This window comes from Sapajus apella, unplaced genomic scaffold, assembly GCF_009761245.1.
Source record: "Sapajus apella isolate SASKATOON/1434 unplaced genomic scaffold, GSC_monkey_1.0 scaffold54, whole genome shotgun sequence".
In the NCBI taxonomy this organism is placed as follows: domain Eukaryota; kingdom Metazoa; phylum Chordata; class Mammalia; order Primates; family Cebidae; genus Sapajus; species Sapajus apella.
The window spans coordinates 9,459,595-9,484,805 of NW_022436994.1; the positions used below are offsets into that span (position 1 = coordinate 9,459,595).

The following is a 25,211-nucleotide window of genomic DNA, read 5'->3' on the forward strand; positions in this document are numbered from 1 at the left end:
CAGAGGTTTTTGAAACAAAGGGTCTGAGATGACTCAAACTGCCAACAAGGTCCTCTGTAGGGTAGGAACATATGGGAGTCAGGTAACACATGAAGCACAGCCAGGTCCACCTAAAAGTGCATCCACTGGGTAAAGACTCAACTGGTGCCCATCTGCCCACTTCCCTGAATAAGTATTAATATAACATTCTTCTTATATTATTAATATAATATTCTTCTTATATTATTAATATTCTTCTTATATTAATACCTGTTATATTCAGGGAAGTGGGCAGATGGGCACCAGTTTGCAGTATGCAGAATCCTTCCATTGGTCCTTTGATCTAAAGAATGAGAGCTATTGAAGTAGAAAAGGCCATTTGGCAGCCCCTGACACTTATCCTGGTCCCTGACCCCTGGACATACTAGTAAATCAAAAACAGTATCATTTCCCAGTGGGAAAAGCAGAGATTAATGCTGCTGTTGAAAACATAAATGATACAGGGTAGGGGTCCCCATCTCATGCCCCGTCTGGCTCCTATAGAAATTATGGTGGACATGGCCAGGCACGGTGGCTCACCTGAGGTCAGGAGTTCAAGGCCAGCCTTTACCAACATGGTAAAACCCTGTCTCTACTAAAATTACAAAAATTAGCCAGGCATGGTGGCAGGCGCCTGTAATCCTAGCTACTCAGGAGGCTGAGACAGGACAATTGCTTAAACTTAGGAGGCAGAGGTTGCAGTGAGCCAAGATCACACCACAGCACTCCAGCCTGAGCAACAGAGCAAGACTTTGTCACACAAAAAGAAGAAATTATGGCGGATAAATTGTGGTAGAAGACTGTAGACTGCCACAAACTGAGCTAAATGGAATCTTTATTCAAGCAGATAAACAATCTTGGGTATAGGGTTTGTAGCTATTGATATGGTAAATGTTTCTTCCTCAAACCAATCAGGAACTGCTGATGGTCATGGGTGATGGACAACAGTACACGTTCATGGTCTTACTACAGGATTGTGCTAAAGTGGCAGCTAAAGGAACAGGTGTCCCAAACCCAAACGCTTTCCAGCAGAACTGTACTGAAGTCTCTCCCTTAAATTACACCCACAGCTTCAAAAAGGGTCCCCAACACACAGCTGACAGAAAGAAAAGCCCAGCCTGGGTCACATATTTAGGCAAGAGCCAATACAGGATAGCCCTTCACCATGGCAGACCTGCCGGCAGGATAACAATTCTGTAGCCCTGAGAAGGCATCATCTCCTCAGAGAGACCAACCAGTTGTCCACTGGCCAGCTGAATACTTCGAAACTCTTTGACCCTGCAATAAGAACCAATTTTTCTGGCAAATATTAGCAAGTGCTCCACATAAGGGTTTGCCTCTCCTGCCTGCAGCAGCTGCCAGCCTACTCTCCAAGGGCTCATGGGTCATGTGGTTACCGATGTGGGACAGCATGTACCATCACTTTGGATCAAGGGACTACTTTGTGCTAAAGGAGTTACAGCAGCAGGCACATGACCACGGAATTCAATGTCCTATAAAATACCCAAGCATCTTGGAGCTGGCATCCTGATAGAGCTGTGGCCAGCTGGGAGATGACACCCTGAAAGGATGCCCCCTCTTCGTTAGGATGCAGTATACATCTAAACCAATAGGTGCCGTGTCCCCAACGGATGGAATGAGGCCTTGGGACCCACTGAAGTAGTCAGGGCTATAGTTCATCTGGAGAGGTTTCCAGAAATTATGACCCAATGCCTCTGGAGAAGCCGAGTCTGGATGAAGTAAACTTAATGTGAAAAATATATGGATGAGGGAGTGCAGGATGGAATGTATTAGAGGCAGTGATGTCCCACCCAGGAAACTCCGCTGCTCTGAGTGTCGATGGCTAACACCCTGAGCTGCTTCTGTCTCCACAGAGCTGCCACATTCTAGGCTTTAGAGCATGGACCAGGTTGAAACTAACCCCCGAGCCTACGATTTTCAGGTATCTTTTCCTGCTGCTCCACCCTATGCACTTCGCTCTTTCTCTTGAGCGTGCCCTTACGAGGTCAGTCCAACACGAATCCTAGATTCAGGCTCTGTTGCAAGAGAACCAATTGAAGACAATGACAAGCAAAGACAAGTGACAAACTGGGGGAAAACATTTAAAACTACAAAGATACAAGAAAAGCAGCAAGGCAGGGTGTGGTGGCTCACGCTTGTAATCCCAGCACTTTGGGAGGCTGAGGCGGGCAGATAATGAGGTTAGGAGTTCGAGACTAGCCTGGCCAACATAGTGAAACCCTGTCTCTACTAAAAATGTACAAATTAGCCAGGCATGGTGGCATGTGCCTGTAGTCCGAGCTACACAGGAGGCTTGAGGCAGGAGAATCGCTTGAGGCTCAGTGAGCCAAGACTGCACCACTACACTCCAGCCTGGGCAACAGAGCAAGACTCCATCTCCAAAAAAAAAAAAAAAAAAAAGCAGCAGCAACAATCCAATAAAAAAAAATGGGCAATGGATCTAGAAAGGTAGTTTGAAAGAGACCTGACTTTTGACCATTTGAAAGACACTCAATCTCACTTATAAGTACAAACTATAATGAGAAAACATTTTAAGAATATCAGACTGGCAAAGATCAGAAAGTTTATTGAATAAACACTGTATATTGTTCCTCAGAGGGTAGAGAAACAGGTACAGCTGTCCCTCATTATCTGCTGGGGACTGGTTCCAGGAGCCTCTTGGGCCAAAATCTGCAGATGTTCAGGTTTCTCATATACTACGGCAGTATTATTTGCATATAACCTACACTCCTCCTCCTGTATAACAGTCAAGCATCACTCGATGACAGGGATACAGTCTGAGAACTATGTCATTAGGCCATTTCATCATTGCGTGAACATCACAGAGTGTAATTACACAAACCCAGATGGTACCTACAGCCTACTACACACCTAGGCTACATGGTATTGCTCCTAGTGCTCCCAGGCTACAACCCTGCACAGCATGTTACTGTAGGAATACTGCAGGCAACTGTAACACAATGCTAAGCATTTGTGTCTCTAAACACATTCAAACACAGAAAGGTAATGCGTTGTGCTACAATGCTAAGACAGCTATGTTACTAGGCAATGGAAATTTTTAGCTCCCTTATAATCTTATGAGACCATTGTCATATGTGTGGTCTGTCGTTGACCGATACGTTGTTATATGGCCAAGACTGTACTTCAAATTATCTCTAGATTACTTATACCTAATACAATGTAAATGTTAATGGAAATAGTTGTTACACTGTATTTTTAAAATTTATGTTTTTTTAATTGTTGTGGTGGTTTTTTAATTGTTCTTTTTTTGAATCTTTCCAACTCACAGTTGCTTCATTATTGGGGTGCAGAACCTGCAGAGGTAAGGGGCTGCCTGTACTCTCACAGAGTCTTCACATATGCACTGACTTCAAACCTTTATGAAGAGCAATTTGGAAATGTCTGACAAATTAAAAAGTAACCCAGCCTTAGATCTGGAAATTCCACTTACAATTTATCCTATAGGTACAGTGAAACACATATAACAGTTGAAAATAAAAATGTATTAAGATCACCGGTTAAACAATATGAGACAGCTATCTAATGGAATACCATGCAACCATTAAAGTGGACGAGGCAGTTTTATGTGTGCTAATGTGAACACTCTCTGATATAAATTAAGATAATACCGTCCAGTATAAAAAGCAAGCTGAAAACAGTATATACCATGTAATCATTTGGGAAACAAATGCATGTGTATGCTCATATATGGACAGACTGTGTAAAGGCATGAGAATCTGGTGTCAGCAATGCCTTCCACGGAAGGCACACATGATTTCTTTTTACCAAGAATCTCTTTGTTATTTGAATTTTGAACCATGTACATAAATTACGTATTCAATTAGATAAAAATAAATTACAGGCTGGGCATGGTGGCTCACCCTTGTAATCTAGGGCACTTTGAGAGGCCCAGGCAGGTAGGCTGCTTGAGCCCAGGAGTTCAAGACCAGCCCGGGCAACATGACAAGACCCCATCACTACAAAAAAAAAAAAATTAGCCAAGTGTGGTAGTGCAATATGTGGTCCCAGCTACTCAAAAAGCTGAGGTGAGAGGATCACCCGAGCCCAGGGAAGTCGAGGCTGCAGTGAGTCATGATTGTGACACTGCACTCCACGCTAGATGACAGAGTGAGATCCTGTCTCAAAAAATAATAACAAATCTAACTGAGAAGGGCTTCTTGGGTTTGGTATCACAAATGTGATTAATTACCCTGTCCCATAATTAAAACCAGACAGCAAGCCTGCTATGAGTCCATTCATCGTCACTAGGTACTAAAGCCCACGTGAGCCTTGCACTGCACCAAACCCTACTGGAGCAAATGTCAGCTTGTGATGGAAATTACAGGAAAAATGTTTCTACTTTATGAAGGTTTTGTGAAGATTAAATGAGAAAAAATGTATTTAAAATGTTAAACAGTGTTGCTGCACACAGTAAGCATTCCAAAACAGAAGCTACTATTAAATTCCTCTTAACTTATTCATTAATGCTCATTCTAAATAAACATTACTTTCCATAAGCACCACTGGAGTATGTAAGACTAAACGTTTCCTATCACTGGTGGATTTTATTACTGTCACTGTTTTTATTTTATGAAAACAATAAATGTATACAGTTTAAAAAGGCAAATAAAGTTCAAAAAATTGTAAAACAAAACAAAATGATAATCTTCTTTACTAATGGGGACAATCCCTTCCACAAACCACTTCCAAGAGGCAGCCACACTGGAGTCTTCTGATTCTTCTAGTGTCTAGAACTATTTTTTAAATAATGGGCTTATGTTGCTATTACTCAACAGTTTAAGACATTATTTAACTTCCAATTATATCACCATTCCCACTTCCCCCCTTTTTTTTTTTTACAACTTAATTTTTCTTAATCATTACTTAGTTCTTACATCATTTTATTATCTATAGTCTATCTCAGTGATATGCCAAGTAGTAGTCAAATTATAACTTCCTTATAATTAAACTTTTATTTCAAGGTAACTGTAAATTCACCTGTTATAAGAAATGATACAGGAAGATCCATCGCTCCCCTTTCCCTACTGCCCCCAGCAGGGACATCTTGCAGAAATACAGCACATCACACCAGGACATGGACATAACCAGCCAGAGCACCCATCACCGTGAGGACCCCTCCTGTTGCCCTTTAAAGGCACACCTACTTCTCTCCACCCCTAGCAAGCCCTAATCTGTTCTCTATCTCAGCAACTGTGTCATTTCAAGGATGTTACAGAAAGGGATATACAGTGTGAAACCTTTTGGAATGGCTTTTTTCACTCAGCATAATTCTCTGGAGGACCATCCAGGTTGTTGTGCAGTTTGTTCCTTTGTTGTTGCTTTGAGACGGGGGTCTCACTCTGTCATCCAGGCGGGAGCACAGTGGTGCAATCACAGCTCACTGCAGCCTTGACCTCCTGGGCTCAAGCAATCCTCTAGCCTCAGCCTTCCAAGTAGTTGGGACTACAGGCAGGTGCCAGCATGCCCGGCCCTTTGTATTATTGAAGAGTCTTCTGCAGTATGGATAGACCTCATTTTGTTTAACCATTTATCCACCAAAGGACATTAGAGTTGTTTCTAGTTTTGAGCTGTTATGTATAAAACTGCTTGGAGTATTAATATGCAGGTTTTCATGTGAACATAAATTTTCACTTTCCTGGGATATATGCCTTGGAATGCAATTGCCAAACTGTTGGTAGTTGCATGTAGAGATTTAAAGAATCCGCCAAACTGCTTTCCAGAGTAGTGGTACCATTTTACATCCCTACTGGCAATGTATGAGGGTCCAGTTCCTCCACATCTTCTCCAGCATCTTGTGTTCTACTTTTTTTTAAATTTAAGACATTCTGTTAGGTGTGTACTGGCAGTTCATTATGGTTTTAATGTGCATTTCCCTGATGGCTAATGATGATAAGCATATTTTCATGTACTTACTGCCATCTGAATATCCTCTTCAGTCAAGTATCTCCTTCTGTCTTTTGCTTATGTTCTAATTGGATTGTTTGTTTTCCTGGTGAGTTTTGAGAGTTCTTTACATACTGCAGATGCCAACCCTTTGTAAGATACATGGTTTAAAATACCTCCTCCTCTCAGTCTGTAGCATTTCTTTTCGTTGTCTTTTATAGAGCAGAAGTTTTCAATTTTGATGAAGTCCGCTTTATCAGTTTTTTTCTTTTGTGAATTATGCTTTAGGTATCAAGTCTCAGAACTCTTTGCATAGCCCTGCATCCTGAAGATTTTGTTTTTTTTCTAGAAGCTGTATTTTATATTTAAGCCTATGATCCATTTTGAGTTAATTTTTGTGCTTAAGGTGTGAAATTTAGGGCGAGGTTCAATTTTTGCCTACAAATGTCCAACTGCTCCAGCACCATTTGTTAGAGGGGTATCCTGTCCTTTCTCCACTGAATTGCTTGTGCACCTCTGTCAAGAATCAGCTGGGCATACATGTGTGGATCTGTTTCTAGGTTCATGATTCTGCTCCCCGATCTCTGTGTCAGTCCCTCTGCAGGTACCACACAGTCTTGATTGTGATAGCAATACGATCTATCTTGAAATCAGGCAGGCTGACTGCTCTCATTTTATTCTTTTCAAAATTATTTTTAGCTATTCTACTTATTTTGCCTTTCCATTTAAATTTCAAGAAGGGCTTGAAATTTAAGATCGCACCACTGCACTCTAAGAATAGTCTTGTTTATAGCTACAAAAAATTCTTGCTGAAATTTCGATAGAAATTGCATCATTCACTTTTAATAGTTACATGCTATTCAAATTATTTACTTCACATGGGATGACTTGCGGTAGTAGTTTGTGCTTTCAAGGAGCTAGCCCATTTATATCAACTTAGGGATGACTAACATATTAACTAGATTGAGTCTTCCAATCCCTGAATGCATTTATTCAGATCCTTGACTTCTTTCATCAGTGCTATATAGTTTTCAGCATACACATCTAATTTGCGTTTTGTAATATTTACACCCAAGTGTTTCCTTTTTTAAGTGACTGTAAATGGTATTATTGATTTAATTTTGATATCCACATATTCACTGTTCATATACATATCTTGTTTGAGTTTTTAATCAAGAACGGGTGTTAAACTTTGTCAAATAAATATTCTGCCACTGACTGATATAATCATGTGTTTTTTTTTTCTTTAGTTTGTTAATACGATGGATATTTTCAAATATCAAACCAGCCTTGCATCCTAAGAATAAACTCCACTTGTTTCACTTGTTCATGGTGTATAATTCTTTTTTGTTATTTATTCTAATAGTCACAGCAAGTATAATTCTTTTTATATATTGCTGAATATGTTACCTAATATTTTTCTGAGGAATTTTATGTTTGTATTGGTGTCTGTGATTTCTTTTTATTTTGCACTGTTTTTTGTCTGGTTTTGATATTAGGGCAATACTACCCTTGCAAAATGAGTCAGAAAATATTCCCACCCAAGCACAGTGGTTCATGACTAGAATCCCAGGACTTTGGGAGGCTGAGGCAGGAGGTCTGCTTGAGACTAGGAGTTCAAGACAGACTGGTCAACATAGTGAGACCTTGTCTCTACAAAATATAAAATTATCTGGGCATGGTGGCAGGCATGTGTAGTCCCAACTACTCAGGAGGCTCAGGTAAGAAGGCTGCTTGAACTTGGAAGATCAAGGCTCAGTAGGCCAAGATCGCGCCACTGCACTCTAACCTGGGCAACCGAGTAAGACCCTATCTCGAAAGAAAGAAGGAAGGAAGAAAGGGAGGAAGGAAGCGAGGGAGGGAAGAAAAAAGAAAAGAAAAGAGAAGAAAAGAAGTGTTTCTTCCCTTTCTTTCTGTTTTTCTGGAAGAATATGTAGAATTGAGATTAAAATTTTTAAATGTTTGATAGAATTCTCCAGTGAAACCATTTGGGCCTGAAGAGTTTTTTAATGGGAGTTTTCAAATTAGATACTGAATTTCCTTTAATAATTATAGGGTTATTCAAATGATCTATTTCATACTGGATGCCTGTGGAAGTTCGTGCTTTTCAAGAATCTGGTCTATTTTTTGGCCCACTGTTTATGTGTGTGGAGTTGCTGGTATTCTCTTATTACCCTTTTGATTCTCAGTCTTTCCGCACTTGAATGTTGTGCCACTGGTCCTCATTATTTGTAACAAGAAATCTGCTGTCATTCTGTTTTCCCCCTATTAATAAAGTGTTTCTTTCTTGCCACTTTTAAAATTTTTTGCTGTTGTTGTCTTTGCTTTCCAAAATTCCACTATGACAGGTCTTAGCAGTGGATTTATTTCTCGTTTGGCGTTTGGTCAGCTTTCTGAATCTTTTAAGTTTGTCCTTTGCCAAATGTTTCAACCCAAAAGATCTTTGAAAAGCTTTTCAGCCCTTCCCTCTTTCTCCTCTCTCTTCAGTACCTCAGCAACAAAAATGTTGGAAAATTTAACGTAGTTCTTCAGAAGGGAGACGAACACTACCATTTTACCACCAAGCAGGGGTGAAGGTCAGATTCCCTACTTGGCCTCCTGCATGAAGGGCTCCTTCCTTTTTACTGCTGGGTATGATGAGAGTTCTGCTTCCCCATGTGGCTTCCGCTGATTCTTCCCTGGTTGGGAAGAGTAGGGCCTCGTTACTGCCCACCCACTGTGGTCTCCACTAACACTCCAGAACCACACAAGGTTTCTTAGGGGTTACTGCCCAGCAGGGATAAGTCCATGGTCCCTACTCAACTTTCTCTGGAGGAGTAAGTGGCCCTCACTCAGCCCTTGGTAGCAAGAACAGAGGTGGGACCACAGCTCTGTCATGTTTGGATGGCACTGAGCAATTGTCTAAACATTTTCTGTCTTGTACTAGGCTGCCCCTTTCCTGGTCCTTTGGAAAGAAGGAGCAGGCTTTTTGGAGGGTTCTGCCTGTACCTGTTGGTGTTTCTGGGTTGCCAGCTTCTTCAGCTCACAGTCTGGACTATATGAGGCAAAAAGAACCTGAAGAAATCACTACTGGGTTGTTTTCTGGGTCCTGGGTGGCCTGCCTTCTCTCTACCTTTCAGAGTGTTCTTATGTTATTGCATATAGTGTCCAAGGATTTTAGATTTTAGGTGCCCTGAACTAGAAGTAATAGGGAAAAGAATGTCGACTCCAACTTCCCAGGAACAGAAGTCTCCAACCCTTAAGTTTTCATTTCAAATGACTTATGGTTAATTCGCCCACACCTCCATTTGCTTTGTTTTCTATGTACTATTCTATTTCTTCAGCAACTTCTCAATACAGTCTTCCACCCAAACATATAGTCTATACTTACTTATCCCAGAGCTTCTGTAGCCTGTTTCTTAGATTACCTTCCTGGGACTTTGCTTTCCTGTCATCCTGGAAATTATCTTTGTTCTTTTCTCTGCCAGACTCCTTGGGCTCCAGACCGGTGTTTTCCTATTCTTGGCTTCCCCTTGTGTTTTGTTTTGTTTTGTTTTTGGGAACAGTGTCTAACTCTTGTCGTCCAGGCTGGAGTGCAGTGGTGCAATCTCGGCTCACTGCAACCTCTACCTCCCAGGTTCAAGCGATTCTCGTGCCTCAGCCTCCCAAATAAATGGGATTACAGGCATGTGCCACCACGCCTGGCTAACTTTTTTGGCATTCTTAATAGAGAAGGGGTTTTGCCATGTTGGCCAAGTTGGTCTCAAACTCCTGCCCTCATCTGATCTGCCTACCTCGGCCTCCCAAAGTGCTGGGATTACAGGCATGAGCCACCGTGCCCAGCCTCCCCTTGTGTTTTGAGGCAGCAGATCCTCCAGCAACTTCTAAGAATAGGCTTCTGTGAGTTGAAGTTTTAGAGATCCATCTTGTCAACATGACAGGATCCTTTCAATGGGGGAGGTCATGTTCATCAGTCAACTCTGCAAAATGTTCTTCTTTTACTGTCTTAATAAATTCTTCTCACTCTTCCTTTCATTCTTTTTTCTTGGGAGTCAGATATTGAATTTCCTGGATTGATCATCTAATTTCCTTTCTCTTTCTCATCTTTTGTTTATTATCTTTTGAATATTCTTTCTGGGACTTTTTTTTTACTTTTATCTTTCAATACCTCTATTAATTTTTTTTTTTTTTTTTGAGATGGAGTCTTGCTCTGTTGCCCAGGCTGGACTGCAGTGCCGCCATCTCGGCTCACTGCAACCTCCACCTCCCAGGTTCAAGCAATTCTCTGCCTCAGCCTCCTGAGCAGCTGGGACTACAGGTGCACGCTGTCACACCCGGCTAGTTTTTGTATTTTTAGTAGAGACAGGGTTTCGCCATGTTGGCCAGGATGGTCTCAATCGCCTGACCTCGTGATCCGCCCACCTCGGCCTCCCAAAGTGCTGGGCTTATTGAGCCACCGTGTCCTGACCGATTTTTTTTAAGATATATAATTAACATAGTTTGAATTCCAGAAGCTCTTCTTCTCACCTTTTATTTAAAAGTAGAATCCTGTTGTCACTGACAATAGTATTTCCTCTTATCTTTCTGAAAAATAGTATATACTTTTAAATTTCTTCCTGTTTTTTGTATTGCTGCTGTTTCATTCATGTCCATTTTGTGTTTTTGTCTTGGGCTCTGCCTTTAGTTGAAAGTTTTTCTCAAATGTGTACTTAGCCGCCTATATTTGAAATGAGGCTCTGAAAAGCTGACAGATGCTGGATGCCTGACAGGAGTCCTGACTGTTGGAGTTTACTCAGGCTGGTTGGGTGGTAATCCCTAGGGCCAGTATGGACTGCTCAACTTCCCCAGTGAGCACCCTTCCAAGAATTCCATTGTGGGAAAGGCCTGGCTTCAGGCATTCTAGAAGCGTGACTGAAAAAGGAGTTGAGAATTCTCTCCATTCCACATACAGGCTTTGATTTGACTTTCTTATCTTCTGTCTTGGTCTCTCCCCATCTGCCCCTGTATTGGTTTTTGCACGTTCAAAGCCCCATCTCCCAGTGGGGTGGGGGTGAGCTAATCATCTGGCTGGGCCAGGTCAGAGTGGAAATCCCTCCCATGGACATTCGAACTGCCCCATGCGCATGACCCCCTGGACTCGGTGTCCTCTGCAGGAACTCAGGTCTGGCTGTGTTAGCTCTAACTCAGTTATCTCACCCTCAGTGGTTTCCTTCTTCCATGTTTATGGACAACTCATCCACTGCTGTCTCCTTTCCTTTTTTTTTTTCTTCTGAGATGGAGTTTTACTCTTCTTGCCCATGCTGGAGTGCAATGGTGTGATCTTGGCTCACTGCAACCTCTGCCTCCTGGGTTCAAGTGATTCTCTTGTCTCAGCCTCCTCGGTAGCTGGGATTACAGGCATGTGCCACCACACCTGGCTAATTTTGTATTTTCAGTAGAGACAGGGCTTCTTCATGTTGGTCAGGCTGGTCTTGAACTCCCGACCTCAGGTGATTTGCCCACCTCAGCCTCCCAAAGTGCTGGGATTACAAGCGTGAGCCACCGCGCCCGGCAGCTTTATACCTTTTTATTCATTTACTTTCATTTTAGGTGAGGGATTAAAAATCAACTTATGCACATCACATGGTTTATGTACAGTACTTTGGGCTCAGGCCCTTGAGACTCAATGATGAGCCTCAAACACATGGTCTGAATTCTAGGCAGTGACAGACGAGCAGAATCATGGTATTGACCAGGTAACTCTTTTCAACTGCAAATTGCAGGACATGTGAGTTTTCTCCCAGCTCTTTAACCCTCTTCTGGTGGAGCAGCACACACTACTCACACAGCCAAGCCTTCAGGAGAAAGAAGGTGGCATTGCTACTAAAGAAAAAAACAGGCTGGGCACGGCAGCTCATGCCTGTAATCCCAGCACTTTGGGAGGCCAAGGTGGGCAAATCACCTAAGGTCTGGAGTTCGAGACCAGCCTGATCAACATGGAGAAACTCCGTCTCTACTAAAAACAGAAAATTAGCCAGGCGTTATGATGCATGCCTGTAATCCCAGCTACTCTGGAGGTTTAGGCAGGAGAACTGCTTGAACCCAGGAGGCAGAGGGTGCAGTGAGCCAAGATCATGCCACTGTACTCCAGCCTGAGCAACAAGAGTGAAACTCCATCTCAAAAAATAAAAATAAAAAGAAGAAAAAAAACAAACTGGGGACAGCAGACAGGAATCTGAGTTTTTAGTTATCCAATTGTTAAATTTATCACCACAGACAAGACAATGGGTGGGGTAATCAACTAAGGTATTTGTGTGGCTGTGTCTTATAAACTCAAGAGTGTCTGGTGGATACAGGCACGACCGTCACTGTCATTTGGCAGGCACATCCTGTGGCCCGTGACGACTTACCTTTACCTCCTTCTCAATATAGTCGCTCAGCAGTCTGTCTGGCTCGACGCGCTCAGGCAATGACAACACCACAGTGTGCAGAGGGCGCCTCTCTGTCACCTTCTCATGGGCTTTCTTATCTCTACTCTTTTCACCTTTTAGGAATACTCGTTTAAATGGCGACACAATTCCAGGCTGCAGGCAGAAATGGCAATGATTGGAGTTCATTATTTACAAACGCTTTGTGTTGTACCTAAGGTTAACAAACAGAAGTAGCCAAAATCACTACCACCATTCCCATGTAACAGAGACCACTGACTGCAAGACTGGTGAGAAAGGTACCAACAGCACACAAGCCTGAGGGGCCACAGCCAGCACACAGGCCAGCAGGGTGGGGCTGGGCTGCCATGCAGCCTCTGGCATGGAAGGACCTTGTTCTTCATCTGTTCCTACAACACACTGAAGGCAGGTAACGTTATCTGGCAAGACAATGACAGAAAGGCGGAGATTCCCCACAGAAGACAAAACATAACATCATTCTTTCCAGTTCAGCTGGGACACTTTGTTTCTGAGAACTCCAGGAGACAGATGGAAGATGTGGCCAGTGCTGGCATCAACAAGTTAAGATCTCAACAGCCAAAGTTGAGCACATTCTACAAAAGCACATTTCTTAATGGCTTAAAGGGCCACGTGCTTTTTATGCAATTCCTTCCCCAACGAGGACCTTGTGACTCCAAGTGGGGACACTGAGCATGTAGAGCTCCAATGCAGATCAACAAGAGAGAAACCAGGTCGGGTGTGGTGGCCCATGCCTGTAATCCCAGCATTTTGGGAGGCTGAGGCGGGTACATTACTTGAGGTCAGGAGTTCGAGACCAGCCTGGCAAACATGGTAAAATCCCATCTCTACTAAAAATACAAAAATTAGCAGATGTGGTGGCACATGTCTGTAATCCCAGCTACTCGGGAGGCCGAGGCAGGAGAATTGCTTGAACCCCGGAGGCGGAGGTTGCAGTGAGTCAAGATGTCACTGCACTCCAGCCTGGGCAACAGAGTAAGACTCAGTCTCAAAAAAAAAAAAAAAAAAAAAAAAAATGGCGGGGAGAAGCCCTGATCAGCAGCTGGCCCTCTCCTAACTTTGATGACCTCACAACCTATCCAGCATCTCATGAGGATTCTGAAGGCTAATCCTACAATCAAAGTCAATTTGAAGAGTGAGAATGAATGAGAGAGCAAGAGAGAGGATTACAGCAAGCCTCACCTGCAGAACCCAGGAAAAGACCTGACACTTCCTTCAAAATAACTCTGTAAGAAAGCAATTCATCACCACTTTTGACAATGGGGCAGGGGAGGTGGGCGGCAGAAAGAAGCAATTCCAAATTGTGCTGAGAGATCATGCTATAATCCCCATCTACAGTCACCCAAAGGAACATAAACCCGAGAAAATGAGACATGGATGTGCAGCCACAGCAAGGAAACATCGCACAAGCCTGAAAAAATCAGAGCTGTGACCTGTGTAAGAGTGACAACTTATTCCCCACCATCTTCTCCATGACTTTCAACAGAAGAAACACAGGAGGAAATGACAACACTCCTGCAGGTACTGCCAGGATGGGGTGACGCAGTACACAGATGGCTGCCAAAACCCCCACAGCAGGCCCAGCTCAGATCCTCCCTTATCGCCAAACTCAGCAACAAACAAAACATATATACAATAAATCTCCAAACTTTCATTAAAAGCTCTCATTTCTGTCTCTCTCCAGCATATGGGAAATTCAACCATATGCCAAATCCAATATAAAATGGTGAAGGAGAACCTGTGGGTCAAACCCAACTATTTCACAAATGGACAATCGCTGCCAAGGACTACACTATTAGTAACCACTCCTGACAAAGGCAGAAATCAGTCATCCAGTGGCTCCCAGCAGTCCCTGCAGCTGTCCCACTAATGAAGCTGACGCTTCCTTCAAAATAACTCCGTAAGAAGCAATTCATCACCACCTTTGACAATTGGGAGGTGGGGGTGTGTGTGGAGAAGCAATCCCAAACTGTGCTGAGAGATCATGCTACAATCCCCATCTACAGTCACCCAAAGGAACATAAACCTGAGAAAACGAGACACTGATGCACTAATGCTGCCACCATGCCTCTGACACTGTCCCCTGGGTTTCCTGCATCTCATGCACCCTTTGCCAGCTCTCTTTCTTCTGCCAGTAAATACAGATGTTCCTTAGGTCCTAGGCACGACCTCTGCTCCAGCATGCTCTGGGCAGCACTTAATAAGCAAATTGGGTAGCTGAGTGCTCACTGTCTGCAAAACAGGCTAATGATCCTTAGAGAAGTGCCACAGGTAATCAATACGATAATCTACATAAAGCTCTGAGCGCATAACTGATATGCTGTGAACAAGCAAAATATACACCAACAGTTAACTTTATGACTACATTTACCTTGACAGTAAGTTAAAATTCATCTCTTCTACCATTGCTCTCTTTATATATACATATAATCAGACTGTCTCCTACACATCATGACCACAGACAAGATAATAAAGTTGGAGCGGCATCCCAGCCTAAGCTCTTCATTCATGCCCCCAATAGGTAAAACACCTGTGACCCAGGCTTAGCCTTGTAATCTGCTAAAATGCTTCCTCTCACTTGGGCTGACTGAATCCACCCCAGCATCCACCTTCTTCACCTGTAACAGTGCCCCCGGACCTGGAATAGTCTTCCCTTGACCTGGAGTGGTTCCCCATTGACCTGGAAGAGTCCCCCATCTACCTGGACTAGTCCTCTCATAGACCCAGAGTAGTCCTCCGATGACCAGGAGTAGTCTCTCCCGTTTGGCCTGGAATAGGCCCCCTCCCAGGTCCCACTCTCTGCTGTTCAGCACATCCGGGGCTGGGGCGAGAGTGTGGAGTAAGGGTGACTAAAGGTCCTCTGGGTTGGTAACAGTTGGAGACAGATGATGTATACAGTGGCTTCATTTACTTTTCTCTGTATATTTTAATATTTGAATTTTTAAATATTTTTTGAGAAGGATGAATATATTTTCTGCCTCTGGCTGATTATACTTAAACTGAGGTAAAATATAAAAGCATGAAAAACTAAGATCACCAGTAAGCTTACAAGATGAACCACAGAGGGGACAGAAAGTGCTCCCAGGCTGGGTGAGGTGGCTCACGCCTATAATCCCAGCACTTTTGGGAGGCTGAGATGGGTGGACTGCTTGAGCTCAAGGGTTCGAGACCAGCCTGTGGGACCCCCAAGTCTACAAAAACTACAAAAATTAGCCAAGCCTGGTGGCTCACACTATAGTACCAGCTACTTGGGAAGCTGAGGCAGGAAGTTGCTTGAGCTCGGTAGGTCAAGGCTGCAGTGAGCTGTGATCATGTCATTGCACTCCAGCCTGGGCAACAGAGTGAGACCTTGTCTCAAGAAAAATAGAAAAAAATTTAAAAGTGCTTCCAGAAGCTGGGCACAGTGGCTCATGCCTGTAATCTCATCATTTTGGGAGACTGAGGTGGGTGGATCACTTGAGGTCAGGAGTTCAAGACCGGCCTGGCCAACATGGTAAAACCCAGTCTAATACAAAAAATGAGCTGGGGGTGGTGACAGGCGCCTGTAATCCCAGCTACTGAGGAGGCTGAGGCAGGAGAATCTCTTGAACCCAGGAGGCGGACGTTGCAGTAAGCTGAGATCTCGCCATTGCACTCCAACCTGGGCAACAAGAGCAAAACTCCGTCTCCAAAAAAAAATGAAAAGTGCTTCCAGAAGAGCTCGCTAGGACTGGCCTAGGCTGAGAAAGCACGTGGCTTTGTGCTGCCCAGGACCGGCTCTACAACAGCAGTGAAGACAGGGTGTCCCTGGAGCACTTTCAGGCTTCATTCTCCTTAATCCCTGACAAGCCTTGAGCCCCAGGACAAGATTAGACATGTCAGGTAGTTTGCAACGTGGGGTTCTCATGGGAGAATGGCAGGAAATGGTCACCTATGATTTGTCAGCCAAGAAATCATGGTAAACTGTGAGTTGGAAATGGTCCTCAAAATTTAGTGATGTAATTTTAGCCATGCAAAAAATCATGTTTCTGTAGCCTCACTGAAAACACATCAGGCTTTGCTTGCCTGTGATTTCCTCTCTGCTGGCACCCCTGGGTGACCAGACGGCACACGAATTACTTTTTGTGTGTGTATGCTTGACCACTCACTTATTCTCCCAGACCCAATGATGTGAAAGACCCTGGCCTGAAGGTTACAGAAATACAGAGGCATATAACCCATGAGCCCAGCTTGTAGGAAACTTCTATCTCCACAGACATGAATAATCTCACATCAGCCACAGGAAAATGGCTGTCCCTAAACCATTTCTGCCTGCTAGGCCCGAAAGCTCACTCCTCCTAAACGATAACTAGCTGTATCATGGACAGTGATGAGCTCTGAATCCAACAGTGTGGGCGAGCAGCCTGGCTCCATCTGCTGGCTCTTCCCAAAGCTGCCTGTTAGTCAAACTAGTTAGTAATCTACCTATGGGAGCAACAGGAAACCAACTCTGAGACAAGAGATTTGCCAAGATCAAACTCTAACCAAGAAGCCCACACCAAATCCACAGGTCCCACAAACCACATGCAACCTTCCTACACTGCTTTTTAATGTTGATGTAAAGGTCATAAAATTATAGTCCCCACACAGAATTACAGTATGCACTGGGAAGGACCCTGGGGGCCCCTGTCCTACAATCCCGTCCCTAAAGAGAGACTCTCTGCAGTTAGGCAGTGAGACACAGGAGGAAATCTTGCAGGGCAAGGAAACCAGGACGATCCTCTGTAGATGCCTCTTATTGCCCAAGCATCAGTTCTTTCCTAAATTGAGCCCAGCTCTGTCCTCCTCTGGCCTTGGCTCCCTTTTTTTTTTTTGAGATGAAATTTTGCTCTTGCCACCCAGGCTGGAGTACAATGGTGTGATCTTGGTTCATTGCAACCTGTGCTTCCCAGATTCGAGTGAATTCTCCTGCCTCAGCCTGCTGAGTAGCTGGGATTATAGGCACTCACCACCACGCCACAGACATGAATAATCTCACATCAGCCAGAGGAAAATGGCTGTCCCTAAACCATATTTGTAGTTTTAGTAGAGGCGGGGTTTCACCATGTTGGCCAAGCTAGCCTGGAACTCCCGACCTCAGGTGATCCACTCACCTCAGCCTCCCAAAGTGCTGGGATTACAGGCGTGAGCCACTGCGCCCAGCTGCCCTTGGCTCTTACCCGGCACCCAGCATGGAGTCTGCACAGACTGGACAGCAATAAATGATGGTATTGATTCTTGATGGAATACTTGGACCAGGCTAGGCATTTGGGGAGGCCCTATGGTTAGAAGAGACGCAGTCCCTGCCCTCAACGAAGTCACAGACAAGCAGAAGTAGTAAGACTGGAGTAGAGTAACTGAATTTAAATCCACAGTAAAAACAATCAACCAATGCTGAAGACACACAGGATGCTCCAAAGGTATAGTTAGGGCTCAGCCACCCTGTTCTTAAAGCTGCTGTTCTGAGCAGCAAGACAAGGAGAGGTAATGAACAGGAGATAGAGCTTTCTGACTGCTCACAGAGAAGCAGAAGAGGGCAACGCCAGAACACCAAAGACAGGGCATGCCAAGGTGCTTCAGAGGAACGTGTCCTTCTATGTGGGCCTCCAAATCATGACACTTTAACAAGCAGACTCTGTGGACTGCTTGGAGGCAGGTGTCTCTCTGGCCCTGGTCCTTAGCCTTGAATAGCAGCTACCACAAGTTTCTTTTTTTAATGTCCCAAATAATTTTAATTGATGGGTACATCTTCCTAGAAAGTGGAATATTAACACTATTAAGTAGAGAAATACATCACTGCACATTTTCTGCAGCTTTCCTCTGCAAGTCCTTCCCATTCAGTGCAGAATGCAGGGTGGCTGCTGCTCCCACTGAGGATAACAGGACTTTTAGGAGTTGGTGGTTGCTCAGCTCTCAGCTGCAGTGGGTGGTAGGAGGGACAGCCGGTGCTGGGGGGGCGGAGGAGAGCTCTCCGCTATTCCAGATACAAAACTGAACAAGAAGCCACGTCAGATTTTTGGAAAAGAAGTTGCTTTTGAACCCAACATGCTGGGCGCAGGAGCTCACATCTGTAATCCCAACACTTTGGGTGGGAAGGACGGAAGGAATGCTTGAGTCCAGAGCTCGAGACCACCCTGGGCAACAGGGTGAGACCTCATCTTTAAAAAAATACAAAAATTAAAATACAAAAATTAGCCAGATATGGTGACACACACCTGCAGTTGCAGCTACTTGGGAGGCTGAAGCGGGAGGATCACTTGAGACTGGGAGGTCAAGGCTGCAGTGAGCTGTGATCACACCAGTGTGCTCCAGCCTGGGTGACAGAGCAAGACCATCTCAAAACATGCAATAATTAATTAAAAAGAAAAAATTAAGCTGAGCATGGTGGCATATGTCTGTAGTCCCAGCTACCTGGAAGACTGGGGTGAGAGAATCACTTGAACCCAGGAGCTCAAGGTTGCAGTGGGCTATGATTGCCCACTACACTCCAGCCTAAGCGACTGAGTAAGGCCCTTTTTAAATTTTTTTTTTTGACATGGAGTCTCACTGTACTACCCAGGCTGGAGTGCACTGGCACAAACTTGGCTCACTGCAACCTTCACCTCCCAGGCTCAAGCAGTTCTCCTGCCTCAGCCTCCTGGAGTAGCTGGAATTACAGGTACACACCACCACACCTGGCTAATTTTTGTATTTTTAGTAGAGATGGGGTTTCGTCATGTTGGCCAGGCTGGTCTCGAACTCCTGACCTCAAGTTATCTACCCACCTCGGCCTCCCAAAGTGCTGGGATTACAGGTGTGAGCCACCATGCCCGGGCAAGACCCTGTCTCTCTTAAATCTAAAAAAAGAAAGTAAATTTAAAGGGAAGTTCTGGTTAAAAAAGAAATTGAGGGCGGGCACAGTGACTCATGCCTGTAATCCCAGCACTTTGGGAAGCTGAGGTGGGTGGATCCCCTGAGGTCAGGAGTTCAAGGCCAGCTTGGCCAACATGGCAAAACCCCATCTCTACTAAAAATACAAAAATTAGCTGGGTGTGGTGGTGCACACCTGTAGTCGCAGCTACTCGGAAGGCTGAAGCAGGAGAGAACCTGGGAGGTGGCAGTTGCAGTAAGCCAAGATTACGACATTGCACTCCAGCCTGGGCGATAGACCGAGACCCCATCTCAAGGAAAAACAAAATAAAATATATTGAGGGCAGGCACAGTGGTTCACACCTGTAATTCCAGCACTTTGGGAGGCTGAGGCAAGAGGATCGCTTGAGGCCAGGAGTTCAAGATCAGCCTAGCCAACACAGCAAGACCTGTCTCTAAAAAAAATTAAAACTTAGCCTGTAGTCCCAGCTGCTCAGGAGGCTGAGGTGGGAGGATCACTTGAGCTTGGGAGATTGAGACTGTATTGAGTTGTGATCACACCACTGCACTCAGCCTAGGCAACAGGGTGAAACCCTGTCTGGAAGGAAGGAGGGAAACAATTAAATAGTTTGGAATATTGTTAATGTACAGAATCAGGATTCCAGTAAACCATCATGGGTTTTTTTTTTTTTTCCTCTACTCTTAGGTCATGAATAAATGAGACACCATAGGTTCTTTAACTGACTAGAATGTACTATAGATGGATACACAGAGTTTAAAAGGTGGGACTAGCCCAGGCTACCAATTGTTTTTCATTCAACATGTATTTTACTGAGTACGCCTGTTCACCACCACCAAATGATCTTATCACATTTCAACCACAGAGACCAAAGGACCAATTCAGTCCCCAGAAGGAAACCAGGCTAAATGTTATATCTCTTCCATGAGTGGAGTAACAAGGTGAGGTGTGGGGTCTATCCCAGCCTAAGTCTCTCCTGAAGAAACTGAGGCTGTAAGGGTTGAAGGAACCTGCCAGAGCAGCACGGAGCCAAGTGGAGGGAACACAGGGCTCTGAGTCACCATGCAGCACTGTGCAAAGACATCCATATGGAATATATGCTGCCTCAGAGAACTTTCTAAACTCACTCTGGAAGATCCCTAGATCCTTACAAATTCTTGCAATATTTTACATCTTAAGCTTAAAACAACTCTCAAAGTTGGAAACCTAAAATGTACTTCTGAGTTAAAAAAACTAAAACTAAAACTGGCCTACTAGGGCTTACCTAGTGAGAATGCCCCCCTCACACAAAGCCAAGGCTTAGGCTCTGGGAAAGGCTTGCTCTCGGGTGCCAACTGCGGGTCTTGAGTTTTGTTAGATCTGAAGCTCAACAGTATCAGCTCACTTGGGTGAACAGGATCTGGAGTAAATGAGTCTACTCAACAAATTCTCAGAACTAATTTATAAGTCAGGGCACCTTTTTATTAATTTACATGGAGAAATAAATCCATTAAAAGACTCAGCTAAAGCAGACTCAGGGGATTGTGGCCTCTACTTGGGGGCCAAGGTAAATAATATGGCTATACCTTCCAGCTGAGTTCTCCATGCAAAACACTCAGCTCGGGATTACTCTGGAGAAAGTGCTAAGAAGTCTGTGAAGGAAGAAAGGGAAAAACCCTTAGTCACACTGAGCAGTACCCAGCACGTCTCTGCTAGTGTTCAGGCATTTTCACTTGTGCACATAATTTAACCCTTATGAATAAACTACAAGATGGGTTTTATCTAATTAATAAAACAAAACTGTGCCAGACACTAGGGTTGTGGGAGCCACTGTCCCTGCCCACAAAAAACCCCCTGTATAAATGAAATGGACAAGCAGCAATGCACAGCCACATGACAGCCCAGCAGGAATGAGGAAAAATGACTGGAAGAGGCACCAAACTCAGTGCCTGGGTCTGAGAAGACAGTGGAACCTGTAGCGACGATTCTGTCCAGTGAGAGAGGCTACAGTCCCAGAGTGATACCTGCCACCCCTCATAAATCACACTGCTTCAGGTGCACATTGGAGGCACTGCAACAAATCCCCTCCTACTAGCTCCATGACAAATAACTCCTCTGCGGACACCCACACTGCAGCCCTGCCTATCTGAATTTCAGCAAACTTCCAGCATTCCCTGCAGTGCCAGCTAACAGATTAGCTTTTTTTTAGTGCTTTGGTGCCTACCAATGAAAAATGGACCTTTCCTCGGTGCTAGAGAGGCCCAAATGATAAGTACGACACAGCCGGTGTGCACCTGCATCTCGGGACACAGCGAATTTCAAGGGGAACCAGAGCTCTGCCCACTACTGCCTGTTTGTTTCAGTGAAAAAGGCACAGGCACCTTAGTGCCCACAGGAGGCCACACTGGGGGTGGCCAGGATCTATCTGGTAGGGTCTTCAAGCAGGACTCCACTACTGTTGCAGGCTTCATGGATAAAATTCCACCTTTGGGTGCTCTCTCTTGCTTGACCATCTCCCTACGTAATTTTTCAACTCAGCTCTTGGGTCCAAACTGACCACAAATCCATAGGAAAATTACATCTCCCTGGAAGATATAAAACCTGTGGCTTCTTCTTCCTTGAATCAAGACGAATGAATACGACAACCTATACACCCCACCTGGATGGGATGGCATTCTCCTCCATACACGCCCCTTGCCACAGGGTCTCAGACCAGGAAGCCAGCAAATGAACCCTACCCCATCCTCCCAAAGCAGGGGTCATGGGGACCGGGCCACCCTAGCTCACCATGGGCAAGCCCTGGGAAGCAGCCGTGAAAGCCACCCACAAGGGACTCACACAATCATTCTAAACAGCGCTTTCCCCACTGAACTTGCACCTACCTCATTCTCCATGGAATACTCCATGTGAAAATCTGTTTGAGGAATTTCTGATTCCTCCTCCTCTGCCGATAGCTACTATGGGTTCTCTATTCACTTCTGAATTTGTTGAAAAATATGGCCAGATGTTAGCCCTTCCTCTGAAAAAAACATGACTGAACAGGAAGACGAGAAACCACAGCTTCCTTCTGCAAAGCCACTGAAGCTGTTTACAATTTTTTAAAAGTTTAAAAAGCAGGCAGCACCCAGAAACTGTTGGCAAAATCCAAACAGTCTGCATGCACAAAAAGACACAAAGTAAACCAGCTTATTTTCCCTACTCCCCACAGCACGCCAACCCCACAGGCAGCCTCCCTAGACTTCCAGCAGAAACTCTGCAGTCAACTAAAGGACATTAACTTGAAAGTCCACCATTCTGCACATTCCAACAGCAAAGCTAAACAAGCAGACAGAAAGCACTGTGAGGGGCTGTCCTTTTCTGGGGACAACAGGCCATGCTGTTGGTGAAGACCCATGGTACTCGCCTCATAGGAAGGGTGGAAACATGTGATGAGACTGTTCAAGCCACCGTTTGCAGTGCTTGCTCAAAGGCAGCACAATCTTTACAGAGATAACTCCATTCCCAGGTGGGCCTTGGGCAGGGCACACCGGGCTCTATGGTCCTGAGCCCACAGGTGCCTCTACCAGCCTCCAGACTCATGAGTTTGAGTCAGTGGCACTTTGACACTAAACAGTGTACCTCTGGGCAAGCTCACTTTAACTTCTTTAGGGCAAATTTCCTAATCTAGAAAAGGAGAAGTTGGATTTGTTGCTAGTGAAGCCTCTTAGAACTCTGAAAATTCTAGAATGGTTTGCAAATAGGGAAGGCTACTTAATTAAACATTCTGGTTGGCCAGGCCCATTCTGGTTGGCTCACCCCTGTAATCCCAGCACTTTAGGAAGCCAAGGTGAGTGGATCACCTGAGGTCAGGAGTTCAAGACCAGCCTGGCCAAAGTGGTGAAACACTGTCTCTACTAAAAATACAAAAATAGCCAGGCATTGGCTGGGCGCGGTGGCTCACGCCTGTAATCCCAGCACTTTGGGAGGCCGAGGCAGGTGGATCACGAGGTCAAGAGATCGAGACCATCCTGGTCAACATGGTGAAACCCCGTCTCTACTAAAAATACAAAAAATTAGCTGGGCATGGTGGCGCGTGCCTGTAATCCCAGCGACTCAGGAGGCTGAGGCAGGAGAATTGCCTGAACCCAGGAGGTGGAGGTTGCGGTGAGTCGAGATCGCACCATTGCACTCCAGCCTGTGTAACAAGAGCGAAACCTTGTCTCAAAAAAAAAAAAAAAAGCCAGGCATGATGATGAGTGTCTGTAATCCCAGGTACTTGGGAGACTGAGGCAGGAGAATCACTTGAACCTGGCAGGCACAGGTTGCAGTGAGCTGAGATCTCGCCAGTGCACTCTAGCCTGGGCAACAAAAGCGAAACTCCGTCTCAAAAAAAAAAAAAAACTGGTTAGAGTGACTATATCCACAGATCAATAAATAAATATGCCAATTACAATTTTTTAAATATTAGGTTGAACAATCAAAGTGCTGATTTTCAACAGGAGTGAGACGCAGAAAGAGATGCCACTCAGCTGAGCAGCCTCACCCCTATTTTGGCTACTGCAGGGAGGGGAAGGGTTCCAGGGAAACAGACATGACTAAAAAGAAAACCCACAGGCAATGAACACGAGTCAACCCCAACCTTCCTTCACTAACACAATGATCCCCATGGTCAGCATGAGAGAGAAAAGCCAAAAAGAAAATGGAAAGAGATAGGCAGGAAAGCCTACATTCTAATTAGTATACTTAGAGACACTTAAGAACTGCATCCACAAAATAAGACTAGACAGCTATGAAAAAGAGAGAACAGAGAACAAGGTATCTTAGAAATTAGAAACATGATGGCCAACACTAAAAATTCACTAGAATAATAACAAGGATGTAGCTGAATCCCCAAAGAATGATGTGAAGGAGAACTGCGGGGTTGGCCAATGCGGACTGGCTGCTGATGGCCACAACTGCAAATGTTTTACAGAAGAATATCTGCCACCAATTCGATAAAGGGAATCACCAACTTTGAACACTGATTAAGCAAAATATTAGCCCCCAAAAAGAATTCCATTCTCAGTAGAACCATATTACAAAAAATTGTACTCAATTATTATATTTTGAATTTCATCAATAAAAAACTTATAAAAATTTGCTTTCTCTCTTATTTAAGTACCTACTTAATGTCCTCAATTTTGCTCGTTGGCCCACACAGCCTAAAATATGTATTACCTGGTCCTTTACATGAAGTTTGCCAACCCTGTCCTAGAACATAAAATGAAACGATAAAAAGTTTAATGTGAGAAAAATTAAAGGCCACAGAAGCTAGGTCCATCAAGTCTAACAGTTTCCTAAAAAGACAATAAGAGCAGGCAGAATCAAAGAGGGACACAAATATCAGAAGACAACAATAATGCACTCAACTCTATGGACAGAAAAAGCACACTAGTAAGTGGGTCGAATGTAGGCTGGGCATGGTGGCTCACACCTGTAATTCCAGCACTTTGGGAGGCCAAGGTAGGTGGATCATGAGGTCAGTAGTTCGAGACCAGCCTGGCCAAGATGGTGAAACCCCTGTCTCTACTAAAAATACAAAAATTAGCCAGGTGTGGTGGCAGGCACCTGTAATCCCAGCTACTTGGGAGGCTGAGGCAGGAGAATCCTTGAACCCAGGAGGCAGAGGTTGCAGTGAGTTGAGGTCATGCCACTGCACTCTAGACTAGGTGACAAAGCGAGACTCTATCTCAAAAAAAAAAAAAAAAAAAAAAAAGTAGGCTGAATGTAAGAGACAAATCCTAAACACTTAGACTCATCTTCATAAAACTGCAGAATTTCAAGAGAAACTTAAAGTTTCCAATAAGAAAATGTAAGAAGAGTACCTATAAAAACAGTAAGACTCAGATCAACATCAGATGTATCATGATAAAGGGGAATATGGTAAACCCTCTAAAAATCTATGAGGAAATTACTTTAAAATCTGGAAGTTAATTTAAAAACAAACTGTCAGCTGAGGGTGGTGGCTCACACCTGCAATC

At 44.4% G+C, this 25,211-nt stretch overlaps 1 protein-coding gene across 7 annotated transcripts in view; it reads right to left on the minus strand.

Annotated features, from left to right (window-relative positions):
* Nucleotides 1-25,211, minus strand: part of CCM2 (CCM2 scaffold protein) — a 76,066-nt gene that overhangs the window by 21,990 nt on the left and 28,865 nt on the right. For 3 of the 7 annotated variants that reach the window (XM_032244307.1, XM_032244303.1, XM_032244309.1), the window contains exon 2: nt 12,312-12,485. The exons of 2 other annotated variants lie outside the window; for them this stretch is intronic. In XM_032244307.1, the coding sequence (XP_032100198.1) occupies nt 12,312-12,485 (174 nt within the window). Of the gene's footprint in view, nt 1-12,311; nt 12,486-22,094; nt 22,993-25,211 lie in introns of those variants that run through there. 2 more of the 7 variants (XM_032244304.1, XM_032244306.1) reach the window with 2 other exon arrangements.